The sequence below is a fragment of the Lepisosteus oculatus genome, chromosome 7 (genome assembly GCF_040954835.1).
Source record: "Lepisosteus oculatus isolate fLepOcu1 chromosome 7, fLepOcu1.hap2, whole genome shotgun sequence".
In the NCBI taxonomy this organism is placed as follows: Eukaryota; Metazoa; Chordata; class Actinopteri; order Semionotiformes; family Lepisosteidae; genus Lepisosteus; species Lepisosteus oculatus.
The window spans coordinates 22,783,649-22,803,953 of NC_090702.1; the positions used below are offsets into that span (position 1 = coordinate 22,783,649).

At 38.1% G+C, this 20,305-nt stretch overlaps 1 protein-coding gene across 2 annotated transcripts in view; it reads right to left on the reverse strand.

Annotated features, from left to right (window-relative positions):
• The window catches only part of LOC102694225 (leucine-rich repeat-containing G-protein coupled receptor 5), a 95,459-nt gene that overhangs the window by 52,189 nt on the left and 22,965 nt on the right, over positions 1-20,305 (reverse strand). For both annotated transcript variants that reach the window (XR_011190065.1, XM_006633587.3), the window contains exon 2: positions 5,580-5,651. Coding sequence is in view for 1 of the 2 variants with exons in the window: in XM_006633587.3 (XP_006633650.2) it covers positions 5,580-5,651 (72 nt within the window). In the remaining variant the exon portion in view is untranslated. The remainder of the gene's footprint in view (positions 1-5,579; positions 5,652-20,305) is intronic.

Below are 20,305 nucleotides of genomic sequence, written 5' to 3' on the forward strand. Positions count from 1 at the left end.
GGTATTGTGATTAGCATTACTGGGGCCCTTTGGGTCCGGGGCTCAATTCCTGGGGTGGAGTTTGTATGTTCACCCGTTGATCATGTGGGTTTTCTCCCACAGTCCAAAGACATACTGGTAGGTTAATTGGCTTCTGTTAAGAAATTGCACTGGTGTGTGCGTGTGTGTGTCAGTGTGTGCTCTGAGATCGACTGATGTCCAGTGCAGGGAGTATCCCTCCTTGCTTGCCAGATTAAGCTTTGGCATCCACCATAACCTTGTACTGCATCAAGCGGTTAGAAAACCAAGAGGTGAACGGAAGAATGCACAGGAAAGAAAAACATTCCCCAATTTTGTCACAAGGCAAAACAGATTTCCGTTGCCACATGTTTTTGATGCAAACATAACACATTACGTTGACAAATCTCAGAAATATTTCACAACAGGTTAAACAGCAAAGGTTCTGTATGTTTTTATTTTTTTATTTTTTTTTTTTAAACTTATTTCTGTCCTGCTATACATTATGGCTTTCATTTGCTCCTGAAACTGAGGGACAGGACTCACTGAAGAAAGTGCAATATCACAGAGATCTGACAATGATTAAATTTACTTTAATATTCTGCTTTAGGGACTTAAGGGAAATACAGAAAAATGCATTCTTCTTCCAAGATCTTTCAGCACCACATTTACTTTGCACAGTAGTTTACCAGGATCGAGGCAGATGCAACTTGAATCTTCCAAACGAGAGGTTTCTGGGCCTCACACAATTTAGATTCCTCATATTGTCAGGAGCTCAGAAACAGTGAGACCATGTTGCCTCCAAATCCCACCTTGCAAGTTAATATTCTATAGTGGGATGAAAACCTGTGACACACAAGTGTCAAATATCAGTACAATAAGTAAAGACAAAGAGAGATATCCAAAAATGTGATACTTTCACATTACAAGGTCACCATGAGGTACCTCCTGGTGTGCAATACCATGAGGAATGGTGCAATACATTACTGAACAAGGAAAGAAAGAGCTGACTTTCACTGACTGTGTGACCCACAAAGCAAAAGGCCAAAAACCAGTTTAATGCAAATTATGAAAAACAAAAGACAACAAAATTGAAACCTTTAACTCAATCTCAACGATTAAGCAAGGAAAATTCAAATAAAAAGTTGAAACCAAAAAACGTCTATCTTTTGATATTTCTAGCGAGAGTTAAAAATACAACACACATTTCAGCTGTAGTTTCCAGAATATTATTCAAAACCTGTGGTAAATAAAAAAAGTTTGGAGACGTTTTTTTTTTTCTCTTTTCATTCCTGACAATGAGATCTGAATTTCAAAACATAAAACAGAGATTCAGAGTGTGGCCTTAGATTAAGGGGTTAGTATCCAGAAAGAAGAGATGTCAGATCTGTACACAAGCACCTACATCTACATCACAAACAGATGTGTGGAATATACAGGTGGTCCCAGGACGCCCAGCTGGATGTTGCTTTTTGCTCTTACATTGATAAATCAAGGAACATGACGTACAACTACCCCGCATTAACATCCTTTCTCAAGGCACCGAAAGCCAGCAGCATAGGTGGTACATGGATTGAACCAGAAATGAAAAAAAAAATTATGAAAAGCAAAGTCTAATATTTGAAAATTCTTCTTGTAGACAATGCTGCTGCATATGACTTACAATATGAATCATTATGGCCCAACATTAACATTGAGTCCTTACCACCACGCAATACAGTACGTCACTGACCCGACCAATGGATCAAGGTTTGATCACTGACTTTTAATGCGTAATTAGTGTGTGGAAAAATAATCTTGTGTTGGTTTCGACGAGACCACAATTCTTAAGGAGCAGTGATGCTACACTGTCTATTTCTATTTATTGTTTTTTTATGTTTTTTTTTTCAGAATTACATTAAATGTATATACCCATGTCTGAATTGTACAATGGGAACGTGCAAGCTAATAACTAATCAGGACTTTCTGGTCCCTCACCCCAATATATTTTGAGGTACAGTTTGTGTATGCAAATGGATAACTAATTATGAGGAGGAGGATAAGAACTGGATGATTAACAAATGGTTAATTAATAGGATACATCTCACATTTAGCATAAGCAATCACTTATTTATCGAACGAGACCAAACAAAAAATAATGAGTGCAAGAGAAATCTAAGACGAAACTTATCATGACAGAACACTGATTTAAATCCTACAAATGACTTGAATGAGAGGAAATAATACTTGCAAACCTTTTACAATATAAAAGGTCTCATGGCAAAAAGTTAAAATTATTCATTATAGTCTATTGATATGTAAGCACGTTACAAGAAAGGTTACAAGTAAGAGAAGCTCATTTGCCCCATTGACCCTATTTGGTTGTTAGCATCTAATTGATCCAAGGATCTCATTCAGCTTGAATACTGCATTAACAACAAAGCTTCTTGGCTTCTTCTACACCACCACAACCTTTTGGGCAAAGAAGTGTCTCCTGTTCTCCTATCACTTAGCTTCCACTTGTGCCCTCTGGTTCGTGTTTCACTTTTCATTCTGACACCTCTTTCTATATACAGTACGTGGTCCTCTAGCTTAGTTCTAAGAATTGTTTCCATTACATTACATAAAACAGAAATCGAACTTATCGGTCTGTAATCACTTTGCCGATTGTTATACCCTTCTTCTGGACGGGTGCTACATTAGCAGTTTTCCGCTCTGTGGGTTCTTACTTTGTCCTGAGCGACTGTCGGAGGACTTCTGAACCACATCTCATTTCCTCAAATACAGTTAGTAAGGTACAATTGGACCCAGGGGATTCATTAAACTTCTGTGATTCTAGTACCTGAAAGACTATGCTAATACACAATGCAGACCTATCTAATGTTCAAAGAACTCTAGCAAGTTAAACAAGACCTTTTCTTACTAAATCCATGATGACTGTTTCTTAAAATTCGTTTGTTTTCTAAGTATTCTTCCAATTGATCAATCAATCAATAACTGACTGGTCTGGTGTTTCCTGGTTCAGTTCCGTCGTCCTGTTTTGGGATTGGTGTTACTTTTGCAATTTTCCAGTCCCGTGAGTACTACTCCCATTCTACAGTAAGTGAGGGTAAAAACATTCTGGCTAGGCATCTACAAATAACATTCCTTGTTTCCTTAACTAGGACTGGGAAAATACAACCAGGCTGCAGTGATTTATTCATTTTTCACTGTCGTAGCCCCTCTAGAACCTCAGTAAGACTAAAATTACCCAGTACTCCTGGAGCTATAACATGGGGGCCTGGGGCATGTTATAAACATCTTTTAATGTAAACACCTGTTGGAAATATTCATTAAGTATGTTAATTATATCTTTATTGTCTTATTTTAGAAATCTCTTGTTTTCTTGCAAACTACTCCCATATCTACTCCCTCTCATTTTTTATAAAAATGTTATTTCATGTATATTGTTTCAGTTAAATAGAGAGCTCTTTCGGCAAAGTTTAACCAGGAATGAGCATTTCTGTGATCAATTATTTATTGTCAACCAATTCGGCCCCCTCTTTTGTTTCTCGTTAGCATAGTTTTTCTATAAACATAAAAGTACATAAATTATATTTGGAATTAATCCCAGAACTGGGCCTTGTTAATATTTTTTTGTTTCATTTGTTGTTGTTTTTTATAAAAGGTTAACTTTTTCTTGGAAAATGGTAACAGTTACGTCGCACCTGCATGAGCTGGACTAGTGGAATTTATTCTTTTTTTTTCTGCAAAACCTCATTTTCAGGAACAGGTGTTATCTGAAACAGTCTCAAAAGTGATTCATATGGTCTTCTAATTAAGAGCTGAATAAAGCTGTTGGTATCCTATTTTATTCCAGATTGGAATTGCCTTTGCTTGCTCAGCAATGAACACAAAGTTAAAAAAGACCTGCTCTGAGTACACTGAGCTTTTGTGCTTTAACCTGTGCTTGTCCCCGGTGAAAGGAAAACGGATATGACACACAGCAGAAGAAAAATATAAATTAATTGAAAAAAGAGACTTGGCAGTTTACTTTCTTCTTCTATCTACAACTGCCAATCTTAGCAGATTTACAACTGTTATGAGTCTTTTGTAGTCCCTTATTTTATTTATGTGGTGCTTTACCACACTGCAAGGGGAAATCCATGGTATCCCATTCATAGCTGGAGAGTGTGCTACCGCTGCCTAGCATATCTTTCCTCAGTGTTCGCCACAGTATGAGGAATAAACACAACACACCACACCTCAGAAGAGCTGAGAAGGCCTTTTCCACTTCCTCCTCACACCTGCTTGACAACCATCAACTCTGCAACGTTGTTTATTTCAATCAATCCTGTTTCACTCAAAGCCTGTGAAAAACGGACGGAAACGTTCTAGAAGTTTCCAGCAGAACACACTCAGGAAAACACAAGAGCTTCCGAGGTTTTTCGTTTTCTGTGGTATCCACGGGGGCTGTCACATTTCATAAACCAAAATGAACATGTATTTCATTCACTGCTTTGAGATCTGTTCTTTCATTCTGTTCTAACTTCTTCCATCGATCACATCAATTGCCCCAGAGCCTGCCCTATGCTTCAGCAGGGTTGAACACTAAGATTCACTAAGCTGCATTCTCACCTTTTCACAGTCGGGGTAGGGCGGGGGCTGGTTGGCTGCCTTGGCCTTGCTACCCCACACTGAGGGAGGACAGGGCTGTCGAAAAAGACACAGTCCCTCCGTACCTTGTGATACAATATGCACACATCAAAGTGGCAAAACCACTGAAAAGAAGTAATTCCAAAGTGTTGAAGTATGCACGTTTGGCAGTGCCTCAGTTTTAGCGCAGATAAGGGCACACATTCTCCGGCGGCAAAGTATCTGAAATGCTCTGACTGCAGTTATAGCACCAAGTCTACTTTGATTTCTTCCAAACTCTCTTTCGCAGCAGAGCAGGGTGGTTGTTTGACCCCTGCAACACTGAGCGCAGTGCTGGAGGTGTGACTGAGGTGATGACACGTGGTTTGCTCAAGCTTTGCAGTAATTCAAAGCAAGTGCAGTATGTTCAAAGCCACTGAGGTTGAAAGGACCTCAGTAGTTTGAATTAAACACTGGATTTTAATTTGTTTTGGGTTTTTTTGGGACAGGAGGAGTCTTCAATGAATAACATAGAGAGCCTGTGCTGCAGCCTCTTTGCTTGTAGTTTTCGCACTTTTTTGGTTTTGAATACTGAATCTACTTTGTCTTTGAAGCGGAATGTGAGCTAGCAATTCAGAATTTGACATCCACTGCATTTTGGATCAGCTCCTACAAAGACAGCACAAGACAAATGACAGCCCGTCGTTTTATAAAGAAAAAGAGAAATAGGGGTCTAATTTTAAAATGTCCAGTATACTGTAACTCCCGTCTTGTGAGGCTGCCTAGGCCCTGTTTCAGTTCTGCATCAGGATTCCAAGGCAACTGTTTATTCTCAGTCACTAGCTTTGTTTGTGCCAAGAGTACCAGCTCTGACGGCCTTCTGCTTTTGTTTTATCTGGTTCCCACAGCAAGTATGTGATATAAAAATAGGAATGTGCCTCGACTTTCTTGCCCAGTTCCCCCCTCATCCCCAGGGCAGTCATACTTACAGCTCTTCTAGGAAGTGAAGGTTTGAAAGGGCACTAGCAGGGAGCTGGGTGATGTTGTTCATGCTGAGATCGCTACGGGAGAACAGAAAGAGAGTGTTAATATGACATGCCACAACTGCGCTTTCCAGCTGTTCATTCCACAGATTGCTAAGTAATACTTCCTGGTAAAGGGGGAAAAAAAGGAACAACAGCTTTCCCTCGCCCGGGGTTATGAATGACAGAAATCATGTGGCATAATCATACATTTCCATAGTGTGTGCATGTAAAGAAGGTGGGTCAGGGGAGTGGTGGTGGTGTTGGGTTGTGTGTGTATGTGGTGGGGGAGGTGTTAAATGCAGATAATGTACAAAATTTCAGTACTGATGTTAGCGGGAGGTTTCGGCCTCCACATGAAGGGCTTCAGCTAAGCAGCTGCAAGTGCAGTGTGGGTTTTCTCTGGGTGCTTCAGTTTCCTCCCACCTCCCAAAGACATGTTGGTGCTTGGTTTCACTGGTGCCTCTAAGTTGTCCCTGTGTGCCCTGTAATCGACTCGTGCCCTGTATGGAGTGCAGTTCTGCCTTGTGCAGCACTCGAGGTTGTCACAACCCTTATGAGGATTTAGCAGCTTATATGAGGATAGATGTACTGTAACCAAAAAAGAATTGCAAAATCATTCTTTTTGTAGGGGAACCATCTGCACATGAGAAATAAATCTCTCTTCCATTACGCACACACACAAAACATCAAAAGTCACAGAACAAATTTCGCAGAAAAAAATCAGACCCTTTAAAAATGGCAAAGATACCATATGTGTCTGAAATAACGGCACATATTGTGGAGCAGGGATGGGCACTCCTGGTCCTGGAGGGACAGTGTGTCAGCAGGTTTTCATTTCAGCGCAGATCTTAACGACCTAGATCAGCTCATTATTGGCTTAATGGGAACAATTTAACAACTTCCCAGAACTTCAGGTGCTGTTGCGGCTTTGAAGAGACTCAGAAAACCTGCAGACACATCAGCCCTCCAGGACCAAGACTGAACATCAGTGCTTTAAAAGGCAATGTGTTTAAATTCAAAATAACAGTGGATAGTTCGGAGGGAAGGAGAACAAACAGTAACGAACAGTGGGCAGCTTTCATGATGGCAGCATGGAGGACCGTTCAGGGCTGTGGAGAAATGTGTTGATGTTTCTGGCTTCACTAAGGATTCAAAACAAAACAAATTGCATACCATTAGGGTATGTAATGAAAATAAGACTAAAGATTGTGCTTTTGATTAATTATCAGTTTTATCCAAAACAACTTACATTTGTACCAGTTTATAGAAAAGATTAATGAGCACAATGAGAATGAAGTATCACTGCCCCACATAGGATTTAAACCTACAGTACAGTACAACCTTCTAATTACATGTGAAAAGCCCTTACCACTACTCTGTTATCATTAATCCAGTTTTCTTCACTCCACTCTAGTTGCTAGATTCACAAATCTCTGCAGGTAGCTGTAACATTTCCTGTGTTATACCTTGCAGGCCAAATTATCAATGACAAGATGTGTAACTGTGAAAGGTCTAAGTGTTGCTTGATAATATCCTCATAGAATACTTGCATATTACATTTGTTGGTTTCTCTTCCATTAGTTATTGTATAGGCCACCTTTAATTCCAATGGCACGTAACAGTTTGGGAGGAAGGTTAGAACCTAATCTCAGCTATTGCTGCTCTCCTATATTAATATACACACCTTGCCTTCTGAACTTCTCTTTGCACACATCTCTTGCAAATTTCCACCACCCCATCGACACCCTTGCAGCAGCTCCCTGGCTCATTCCACGCAAAAGTTTAGGCAGAGTTTAGTCAGACTCATTCTTTCAGTCAGGTTGCTGTTCTCTCACAACAAATAACCTCTTATACATTTGTCACTCTGTCGGATTAATTAGTATCTAGCTAGGTTAATCAAATAGGAACTGGCACTGCTGGGATCTGTTGTCTAAACCTTATCAGCATCTTTCTAGCCTTAGTAAATGAGGTTTTCAAGATGGTCAAAAACAATTATTTGAAAGTGGAAATGGGGTTTTAAGTGATGTTACAATTACACAGAAAAAGAGCCGCAAAATGTCTATAAAGAAAGCAGCGGAGTAGATGTCCATATGTACAAACTAAAAAGGTTACGATGACTCTCAAACTAAAATATTTACAGTTGCTCTCAAAATAAAAAATAAACTTTCCTTTCGTTCTCTGTGATCTTTTCAGCCACATACTGTACTTAAAATATTTTTGTTCAAAGAACAAAGCATAAGCAGGCAGCTTCCTTTTAAATTTTAAATTGTTTTTCTTCCTGAATTAATTTTATTAACAATTCAAGTCACTCTGACCTGCTTCTTTTCATGTTTCTCTAAAACTAAGACCTTAAAAACTGTAAGTGGTGTATTAAGGAATCAAACTGTGAAGAAAAAATGTACTTAATTTTTTGTAAGTCATAACAAGCGGCCAAATTTATAGGTAAACATAATGTTCTTAATCATATACATGAATAACCACATACAGATAATAAGCTCAAGTAAATGCCAATCACCTCCTAACTGGCAGGGTGATAACAGCATCTACTACTGTAGCGAACCTCCTATTTTCTTCTGCTGGTGCAGGTTTAGAGGATAACGCCAATAAATAGAAACAAGTTTTTCAGTAGTGTAGGTAAGGCACAAACCCCCAAAAATACTGTGGTCCACAATAATCAAATTATGCTGATAAACCCTTTTCATTACAGAACTTGAATGAAACAAAAAATAAAAGGAGTTTTTGTTTTCTAATCAGTGTCCTGAATTGCATTAAATATAACAAATTAGCCACAAACCAAGTGTGTAACTCAATCCCACTGTAGAGTAAATGGTCTGGTGGGGTACCAATGAATTTCCTCGTACAGGAAACCGCTAGCAAGCCCTGTCCGGGACGGAACTTAATCAAATGCTACATGAGGCTTAATTTTAGGTGATTAGATTTAATGGGAGTTTGCAGCAATTTCACAGTCCTTTCCATATCTTTCCCAAGGGTCTAATGTATCACTGCTATTTCTCCTCTGGAAACTGGATTAAAAGTAACAAGAAGGGAGAGGACATCACACTGAGTTATATCTTCAAAGGGACACCTTTTACTGAAACCGGCATCACTACATTCACAGCTCATAAGCGGCATACTAAAAAAGATATCATCCACCATTTGGGGGAAAAAAAAACAAAGAAAGGTTTGTTTCTCTGTCTGGATAAAGTTTAACTGATATGTATCAATATTGTCTAGTTTCTTTGGGGTCTTGTGAATAGCTTACGAGTGGATGGAGCCTTAATGTCTGTAAAAGACACAATAGATAGTATAGTTAAAAAAAAAAGTTTTTTTAGTTTTAAAGTCTTCCAGTGGCTCTAAGGCTCTAAGGACACAACACAGAACCCCTGGTCGAGGAACTGTAGCAGAGAGACGAATGAATATTTAAATGTTGTCTGTGGAAGTTTACCACAGTGGATCCACAAGGTTGTTTTGCTCTTGCCACAGATTTTCTCCACATTTCGCATTAATCTTTCCACACTTTCAAAATTCTTTCCATTGGCTTTACAGTCCTGTCCCCAAGCTTTGTTACACAGAGACTTTGGTGGCTCCACAAATTACCATAGACCTTAGTAAATGTTTGTATTGGATGTTTACCACGGAAAAAGAACATTACATTATGATAATCAAACATACGAATCCACAGTGAAAACTTGTGGGGAGGCAAAGTTGTGCAAAACTTTCATAAAACCTACAAAGGATATGATTTGCAACAGCATTTTCTAAATATCTGGGCAGTGTCATGTATTAAATACAGTATGTCATTATTCCTCATCTTCAGTTTACTTTAATCAGACAGTAAGTATCATGAGCACACAGCACACAGTCCATATGACAACACCGATAAGGCAAAGCAGAAAACTGTCAAACAAAAGTAGATGAAGTTACTGGTATTCAGCATCAAGGCTCATTAGGAAAATTGGAAAATTGTAGTTTTGGCAACATTTTCTCTCCCAAATCCATTTTTTAATAAAGTGCTTGAAAAAAGCACTAGACATAGCATAGTTTTTTTGTGTGTATTTTATGTATTTTGAATATCTAAAATCTTAGATAAAGCTTTGCAAACTTTGGCAGATGCTACATACTGTAATATATGGGTGAATAATTTTATATTGATGGCTGTACCCAACTGGAAGAGGGAGAAAGGTGCTTTGGACTGATATGTAGTTCAATGGCTCCACTGTGAGCTCCTTATGGCTCCATGCCAGTGAAAGATAACAGTGTAGTGTTACACCAGATTGCTGTATGGAGACAAAATCTATGTGTTCAATTACTGGACAGGAAAATAAACAGGAATTATGCAAATAACACAGTGAACAATGCAGGCAGTAGAAGGAAAAATAGAGGTCTTTCGCATATAATCTACTTAAATAATATTTTGTCAGTGCAGTTTTTCACAGAGTAAGAACATATACACTGCATTACTGTATATACACTTTATATTGTATATATCTCAGGATTAATCAAGGAATAAACATGCAATACACAGCATAACATTTGTTAGACTTAATTTAATATCTAAATAATTTAATATTATGTACAGAATGTTTCTAAATATATATATATTACAGAAAATAATATGAATAATTCCCTTTGGTATTTTACAGCACTCAGGACATTTGATTCCACCTTTTTTGTAAATAAAGTCAAAATTGGCAGTCATAGATTTTTCTTATGTTAGACATTTCTTATGAGGATTCACCAGCATGACATACAGTAGCTAACTGTGATCAGTGAATATACCGTATACATCTTACAACAAACACCTTTCAGGTTTGATCGTGTCAAGAGCATGCAGTCTATGAATTTTCAGAATTAACATACAGTTGTGCAATTTTGAGAAGGACAAAACTGTTTCATTTTTACCCACCTTTTACACATACTGTACAAAGTCAGCACTTGCAGTTACCAAACTGTTTCACCATTACTGAAACAGTGCTCATCAATGTGATTACACATTTTTACAAATTACAAATGTTACAAATTACAAAAGGCTGATTCATTAAACATTATGGACACAGCTGCCTGATGAGTTTTTGTTTTCGAGCAACATACAGCGTTTTTTTTTTGGTATCTGATGTAAATGCCCAGGTCCTGGCTGAGAAGTAGCAGTTCAGCCAAGATCTCAAGGCTGCTTCTCTGAAGATACAGTCTGCCTTTTTATCAGATCAAAGGAGGAATCCACACCAGCATGAAAATGCACTGTGAGACATACAATACAGAATAGAGTGAATCAAAAACAATTCGACAATTTAACAGAACACAAATAGGGCCCATATTTCTTTTTTATTGTGAAGGGTTTGGGTTTTGATCCTTCATATAGTCAGTTTCTTACTATATGAAGGGTATATGGGAAAGGTAATCTGGGATTCACATAGCACTACAATTTACATTTCTTCTATTCTTTTGAGCTCCTTCTGTCTGAATACCACATCCATTTTTAGAAACGACTTGATCTTCAGGGGTCCAGACCTCAGGAGGGTCAGGGTGCAAGACAGGAGTACACCCTGAATGGCACACCAGTGCATCCCAGTACACACACTCACATGGGAGGTGAGTAACTGCTATACAGAATTCTAGGAGGAAACTGTAGTTCACACGGAAAGCCCAACACAAACACAGACACTCCACAAGCTCCACACAGAAGGCACCTTAGGCCACAAAGCCAGGCCTAAAGAGCTGTGTGTAACACTGACACTCATGCCATCATTCTACACCAATTTACTCTTAATGAGTAAACAAAACAGATTGGATAAAACATCTTTTAATCTAAAAAAAAATCTGTCCATTTTCAGACTCGCAGCAGAGCCAAATCCTATCCCAGAAAGCACAGACACACAGCAGAATACAGCTTGAATGCGACACCAGTTCATTGCAGTGACCACACAGACACACACACACACCACTCAATTCACCCAGAAGCCAATTAACCTACCAGTAGGTGTTTAGACTTGTGGGAAGAAATCCACATGTACATGCGATTTACATACAAATGTATCTTCATGGGGAGAACATACAAACTCCAAGCGGATAGCTTCCCTGGAATTAACCCAGACTCCAGCCTTGCAAGGCAGAAATAGTAACCACTGTGCCACTGTGGCTCTCAAATTTCAACCATTTTTTTAAATTCTTCATAAAAAGAATTTAAACATATATCTCTTCAATAAAAATAAATTTTTCTGCTATAAGAAAAAATATTCTTTTTCTGTTGATGTAACTCCTTTTTTATCACATCCGTTAAGTATACTTCACTATGATTACTGTACAAAACACTGCTCTTACTGCTTGCAGTAAACAATGAGTTGCACTTATTTTGATAACGAAAATAACAGGCTATGCTGCGCGTTGAGAAATTATCTATATTTTTGTCTGCTTGTGTCCAGACACATAATAAGAGAAGGGTAAAACCAAACTTTGGGAGATAAAGAAGAAAGCAAAATAAGTTTCCATTGAGTGAGTGGTTTCAAAGAAGAATATAAAATTATCACAGCCTTAGTAAAATACATAGCAATAATTACATGTTCTATAATTATAAGATTAACCACATCTGTAATAGCTTTTAGATATATTTTTTAAAGGGTTCAAAAGACGCAGATAAAATCAAGTAATGCATTTGAAGAACAATCTTTCCTAATATTTTGGCTTTAACTTGCTTAGTTTGTAGGACAGACGTCTGGGACAAGGAGGATAGGACCTGAAGCAAGAGTTTGCTGTATTGGTAACTGAGCTGAAAACTGCAAAGAGGCAGGAGAACAGAGTGATCATGTCAATTCAGAGATGGGGATTTTAAGGAGGCCATGATTGGTGAAGGTAAAAAAGACATTTGGCCAGGACACCAGGGTAACACCCCTACTCTTTTTGAGAAACACCCTGGGATTTTTAAAGCACCACGGGATTTTTATTTCTCCTCCATATATCACTATACTGGGTAATTAGGACAGTGAGCACTCCCTACTGGTCCCATTAACACCTCTTCCAGCAGCAACCTTAGCTTTCCCAGGAGGTCTCCCATCCCAGGAGGTCTCCCAGGAGGTACTGGCCAGGCTCACATTTGCTGTGCTTCAGTGGGTTGTCAGTTTTAAGATGCAGGGTGATACAGCTGCTTGTATCTATATCCTAGAATCAGATGAACAAGATGTTCTCTTTCATTAAAACTGTATTAAATTGTCACATTAAAAAAAACTCAGTCTCAAATATGTATTTTATTTTGCTTATCTTTGTACAAGTGATTCATGTCAATTAAAATATTTACATACTAAGGTCTTTTTTTTTAAGAAAGAAGTATACATCACCATTAGGTTTTCACATGAAAGGGTGTTACTAGTCCATGTTATGTAACCACAAGAACAATAAATAAAATGATCAGCAAGTAATTGGATTTTGATTGAGAAAAACTTCCATTAAAAAGACGCTTTAAGCAACAAATCATTTTAAATTGGATTCTATTTGCTGAAATTAAACTGTTAGTAGGCATTGAGAGTATATTGGGTTTCATCAAGGGCTGGGGGGCATGATGGAACTCTGTTTCTTTCCATTTAACCTGAATCAGGCAAATACTGTACCTTCCCACTGTGAAGCTGTAACTACAGTATGTTGAACTAGTTTTCTTCAGTTTCTCTGGAAGAAGAAATATCCACAGGGACTTTGTGTCAAAGTAGCTATCAGTGGCCCACATCTGCAGTTTTCTATTTATTACTTACAAATGTCTTACAAATTACTTACAAATCTATAACCATTACTATGATAGAAAATGTATCATAATTTTAAATGAAAAAGAAAATATTTGCAAATCTCTTGTTCAATCAGATAGTTTTCACACAATCAATACAATGTTTACAGATGACAGTTTTTATTAATTTACTGTATAACAGATCCTTAGATTATTACTCTCACATCCACTAGACTCAGTAATTTTTCCACAGAGTACTCAGGTACAGTATAAGGGTGTTTGTTTAAAACTGCTGATTCTGTTGAGGCAGAACCATCCAAGACTAAAAACAAAGCTCTTGTTTTTATGTCACCTCCAAAGAAGCCCCCAAAACAGTACACATCTGGTAAAACATTTAGCATTCTCTATTCGACTTAAACTATAGAAGCAAGTCTGTCATTTGTCTTTTGCAACTACAACCGTGCTGATGGATTTTACTGTTTTCACAGCAGTGCTATCTAAAGAGGGAGCAATACTTGTAGAAATGCATGATTTATTTAAACAAACTTCCTTACTTTTCATGGATACACTATGAGAAAAATCAAAAATAAAACTCTTCTTCAGGGTGTTAATCAATATTATTTTTTCTTAACTGCAATGTCATATCCATTATTGCTTAACCCCTCTGTAGCTCTATGAAATATAAAGAAATAATAAAGTCACTCCAAAGACTAAAGTGCTTGTTAAGCCCCAGAAATCTGGAAATGAGCATTACTTTTCTTATTTGGCAGAACACTCCCTTTTGTGTGTTTGTTTGTGAATCGGTGAGCAGCAGCTGAAGTCTTTCTCTCATTCTTTCCCTTTGTGATGCCCAACCATTTTTCAAACATTTTGCTTGCTTCTTGGAGCTCAGAATCAGAGGATGTGTTAATGACTGCTTTCATGAGAGCCTTTACAACTCAAGTAGGCCTTGGGCCAAAGACTGACTATAACAGATTGAATATAAACACAGTATCACTATGTATCATTAGGCAGGAACAGTCATTAGACTAAGAGCATTCCCCTTGTTCATTCGTTAGTACAATTAAACACAGCCATCCTGGCAATGCAAACCAAACCATCTAACAGTGCTCTCTGGATACAAGAGTAAACTACAGTTGCTTTCCAATATAGGCCCAAGTCTTGTTTTTATCACAGGGAAAGTTTAGGAAAGTGCCATGAATAGTACTCTGGACAACCAGGCGAGAAATGGGGGGGATTCCTAAAAATATCCTGGTGTAGTTTTAAATATAACTTGTGGTGTTTTCTGGTTATTTTCTGAAACAAAAAGATTTTTCTTTCTTCGAGAAAGACGCTGGTGATGGTGTCCCCAGAGAACAGGCGCTCCCCACATCTTTTGTGCTCTGTCCTAAAAGCTGGAATAGAAATGATAATGGCTAAAACCTCTTGAATACTGACAGAAGGGATAAAAAAAACCAAGAATGCGTGATCAACGGAACATAAAAGCGTTCTGTCTTCTTTATATGCTACATTTACGGGAATCTTGTTAAATGTTTGGTTAAGAAGCTGCAGGTAGCCTTGTGTGAGGGCACCAAGAAAGAGAAAGTAAATGTTTAAACCTCAGAAATAAAGATATCAAACTACTTCAAATAGACTCCCAGGGGACAGAAAGACCAGATTTTAAACTCACCCCTATGGATAAGCCTTGCGGGTCTTTGTTCCTCAGATCTGAAAAGACCTTATCTGAACGGCTGTTTTTTACTCTAGAAATGCTCTGAACAGATTTGCACACATTTTGCTCGGGTATTCTACAGCCTGCAAACGTTAAAGGGATTGAGCTCTTTGCCCTGAAAGCTGTTTTGTTGGTCGCTGTGACCCATGTAAGATTCGACTGACAGAATAACATCAAAAAAGATGTTAAGTCATAAGGCTGTCTTGGGCCAAAACTTCAGTTTGTTGATTTGGAGAATAAATTGCTTTTTGGGATGAATGCAGTATAATTTCATGAGCAAAGAAATCTCTTTGAGTACAAGTTGATGTTATAGCCCCACAGTTGTTTGCAAATGAAACAAAATAAAAGCCACAACTCTGAAATTCCATGTATGAAATGAGAGGAAGGATGCTTATACTTAGAAGACATTAGAGAAAATGAAGATGCTTATAAGATGCAGACACTGCAAAGGTATTTTTACTTCATACTTCAACTATACAAAGCTGGTTAAAACGGGCTAAAAATATTAACTTTACTGAGAACAAAGTCACTAGTTCAGTGAGCCATTTCCCTTTGACATCATGAACAACTTCCAAGAAAAAAAGGATACGTAAAGTTTAGTAATATTTTCCTAATTTTGAATGTTTTAGTAGACGATGTTTATAAAAGTACATACTGTATGCTGTACACGTTTGTATTCTTTACTTAGAATCTTATAATTATCTGGTACATTAACAAAGTCACAGAAAGGAGTAGATCAATAACCCCACTATAAAGAGTTTATCAGTTAACTGTCCAAGGGCACCTTAAGTTTATTTCTTTCAAGAGCTGTAAACTAATGTTTGTACAGCAGATAAGGAAATAAATACAATAAGAACATTTTATATTGCTCTTCACACTTCCTTCTTACAACAGAAAACATATCTGTGAAGAAAATGTTTCTACAGTTTTAAATATAAATGTTTTATTCATGAGAACTGTGAGGAAATAAGACATTAAATGTACTTTTTTCCCCTTAGTTGCCTAGATATGAGCATAGAACTGGGGCACTGTGATGGTATGAACTTTATATTATATCGTGTTATACAAAGTGTGTGCAAATGCACGTATTTATGTAATTATTCATATCCTGTCAATAATGTCTGATCATTAGTAATTCAGAAAGTGTGGGCAGAAATTCCAAGCAAATTGTATATCCAATCACAGGAAGCTTGCAGAGCTGGTAAGCTGTGCATGGATGGCTGATCTCTTCAGGAAACAATTTTGGCATTCGGTTTAGTCCAGACTCCAGCAGAGGGAGTAGGACAAACAATTAGGGGTGAGAAATAAAAGATCAAAGATCAGATGAAACACAAAGAGGAGGCATAGTGCCAAAGCAGGCCAGCAAGAAAGAAATCTGTATCTTTTTTTTATTGTCAGCAGAATCATTGAAATTCTGATGGTTGTAAATTTCTTCGCTCCTGAAAATAATGGGGCTGTTGACCGATGTAACAGACATGAATTCAATTCCTTCATTTTTTTGAAGTTCAAAGAAAAAACAACAAATCATTTAGGTGTCAAGCCGTTGATCTGCTGACATTAATTTATAACAAATGGACTCATGTACTGCTACCTGTGCATTGCTGCCCAGTGGCAAAGCGCACCTCTGAACTTGGCAAAGGTCAGATGTGAAAGAATTGTTTATATAGGTGGGCCAGAATGTTTAAAGTTCCTCGCACTCGATAACACTGTAACCAGGTCTGTCAGGGCAATTAAAGATACTTGCTTTAATCACTTGTGTATAGGAATCAAAATCTTTTGCATGTTTTTCTCAGAATGCTTCCTTATTATTAAACCACTGCTCCCGAATCATAAGAGATTCTCAGAAATAACAGAACATAAAATAACAGGAATGCAGAACCACACAAGAATCTGCCATTCTTATTTCATCACAATTTAAAACATCAAAGGAAAATGCTAAAGAAATCTTGATTCCTTGATTTGTTAACCATCAGTAACTTATTCTTATGCACCAATACTCGGGTAAATTAATACACATATTTATAAGCACCACTAGCTAGATTATAAACAATAACATAAAGAGGAAGCCAAGGAAACAAAAGAGCAAACAACCTTTCCCCCAATTAATCAATAGTCCAGTCCTATTACTGTATACAGAAAATAGCCTTTGAAACCTTACTAAAACACAAAACAGAGAACCTTTAGTAGGTCACAGAATACTACTAATAATAATACTTCCTTACACGTATACAGCGCTTTTCTGGACACTCCACTAAAAGTGCTTTACAGGTACAGTAATGGGGACTCCCCTCCACCACCACCAATGTGCAGCCCCACATTGATGATGCAATGGCAGCTATAGTCCACCAGAACGCTCACCACACATCAGCTATCAATGGGGAGAACAGAGTGATGAAGCCAATTCATAGATGGGGATTATTAGGAGGCCATGACTGGTAAAGGCCAGTGGGAAATTTGGCCAGGACACTGGAGTAACACCCCTACTCTTTTCGAGAGATGCCCTGGGGTGTTTAATGACCACAGAATTTCACAACCTTGGTTTCACGTCTCATCTGAAGGACAGGGCCTTTTTACAGTATAGTGTCTCCATCACTATACTGGGGCATTAAGACCCACACAGACCGCAGGGTGAACACCCCCTGCTGGCCCCACTAACACCTCTTCCAGCAGCAACCTTAGTGTTTCCCAGGAGGTCTCCCATCCATCCAGGTGGGTTGCCAGCTGTGAGTTCTAGGGTGATTTGGTTGCTAGTGATAAGTAAAGATTCATCTTCATGCTAGTGTGGTATGACTTACATTAAGCATACCAATCATTAATTTTCTGACCCGCTTCATGTCACGATCGTAGACCCCCCTCTTAAGGGCACTCCGGCTTTTCCACTTTGTTGTTGATTTTGTGCACCTGCCTCCTATCCAGCCCCCCTTATATAAGCCAGATGCTCACACTATTCTGGGCTCAGCTTTGGAAGATGGACGCCCGGAAGCCCGCCTACCAGTGGGTCCAGGAGTGACCCAACGGCATAGGCTTCACCACGGCGTCCTGACCATCTCAGTCTGGGGCTTGGAGCACCTGGCCTCGTTAGCCCACTTTTATTCCCCATCCCTACACTGGTTTTTAAAGCTTTTAAAGCTTGTTTTGTCTTTGTCTCATTTGGATTAGCCGGCTCTGGAATTTTGGACTTCACCCTGGATTTCCCTTTGAACCCCCTTGGACTTCTTCGCCTGGAACACGCCCCCCCGAGCACCAGTGCACAGTCGTCACGCCCCCCCCCGGTCCCGGTTAACCTGCTGAGTTCCTTGTCGTCTCCTCCCCGTGTCCGTTTCACTCCCTTCCGGATTATACCGTCTGCATAAGGTCCTGACCAACGCATCCTTACACTTTATCCAATACAGGGTCACATGGGAGTCTATCCCATTAAGCAAGCAACAGGCGCAAGGCAGGATACACCCTGGAAGGGATGCCAGTCCATCATAGGGCAAACACGCACACTCACAGTAGTATGTCTTTGGACCGTAGGAGGAAACTGGAGCACCCAGAGGAAACCCCAAACAGAGGATAAACACAAACTCCACACAGAGAGCAGTGAAGGAACAGAACCCAGAGCCCCAGTGCAGCAAGGCTGGAATGCCAACTAATTCACCTCTGTGCTGCCCCATTTACAATTATCTTCACTTTTCAATAATGTTGTGAAAAGTTCATCAAAAAATCACTACTGGTTAAAAATAAATGTGATGTTTTCTAAAAATGAACACTACAAGATAAATCAGTGCTTTGCTGAAAGACATTGTATGAGAATCCTATATATAATACTATACCAGAGGACATAATACACCTACTGTCATGAGTATTGCTACATTTATGGATCCAGCAACCTCTTATCCTCATCAAATAGATTTAGTAAAAATGAGATTACAAAAGAGTTTTTGGAAAGATAATTTTTTTGCCTGTCATTTCAGGCCTGTTCTCTTTGTTTGCTTTCCTTGAAATTTTGCTTTAAAAAAGGCAAATTAAATGAGCAATTACTACAAAAAGGAGGAAAAAAACCACACCTAAAAGAACACTAAGTAGACAAATGTCTTGGATGACAGGACATAATGTTCAAGCCTGAGCACATTAGGAAAATATACATAAAAGTTTATTGAATGGGATGAAATAGTTTCAGCCAGGGCATAATAAAAGGCTCCTCTAGCATCCCATTCGTGGACTGTTAAAAGACGTTCATGCAGCACCGTCCTTTTAGAAATAAAAGTCTTTTGATTCAATTATTACTGCTGCCATAACATATATTGAAATGAAAATCAAAACAGTAACTCGTGCACCAACATATGCTTGTCTTATATAAAAGATCAAACACTAGAAATTGTCAATTTTGAAGCATTACTTGTTTTTTTTCTGCACCCTTCATCTTAAGCATAGATATAATATAGAAACGCGCAAACTTTCTTGCTTTATTTCTGAAGATCATCTGTCTTTACTTTAAAAATGAACACCAACCAAATCTTCAGCATGTGAAAGCCCCAGAGGCAACTAATCTTTCAATGCCAACATTAAAGCATTAACATAAATCTGTTATAAAGCTTTTTTTCCCTCCTGTATGAGTTCTATTTTTACCAAGCACATTCTTCTCGATGAGCATTTGTTGTTGTTTTTGTCTCTATAGATAAGAGTGTTTCGAGAAGAAAAAATATTTTTGATCAGACATGGTTGGGCAAACTAGATCAAATGATATACTGTAGAGTACTTTGGCTAAGGGAAATGCAGAGGGCAATGCGCATATATTATTTTTACAAAGTGGACCAAAAATACAAAGACAGTAAAGTTTCTGTAACAGAACTTGAACAAGATGTCATACCCACGGACCTTGTTATATCCAAGATGTTGTAGACAGATAATGAAACTTATGGCAAAATATCAAAATCTATTATTTTTTCCTTTAAAATCATTAAAGACGCATTTCATAACATTTTATTTTTTGCTCCATAAAAAGTCCTGTTTTGTTATGGCTGAATCAACTAATCAGTCTGTTGAATGTGATATTATCAAAGAAATTTACCAAGTTAGAATGGAAGAGTAGCTACCTACTGGTCTACTAATGTGGAGATTATGGATTTATCACAGGGCTTGAACATAAAGTCTTTTGCTGTTATATTCTTGCTGAAGGATATATTTATATTTGCTGAATTATTGACAGAAAATAAGAAAAATACGATGATTTAAAAAAACTGAAATATAAAGTAATCAGAACTTTTACTGTTTCAAAAAATTAAAAAAGGG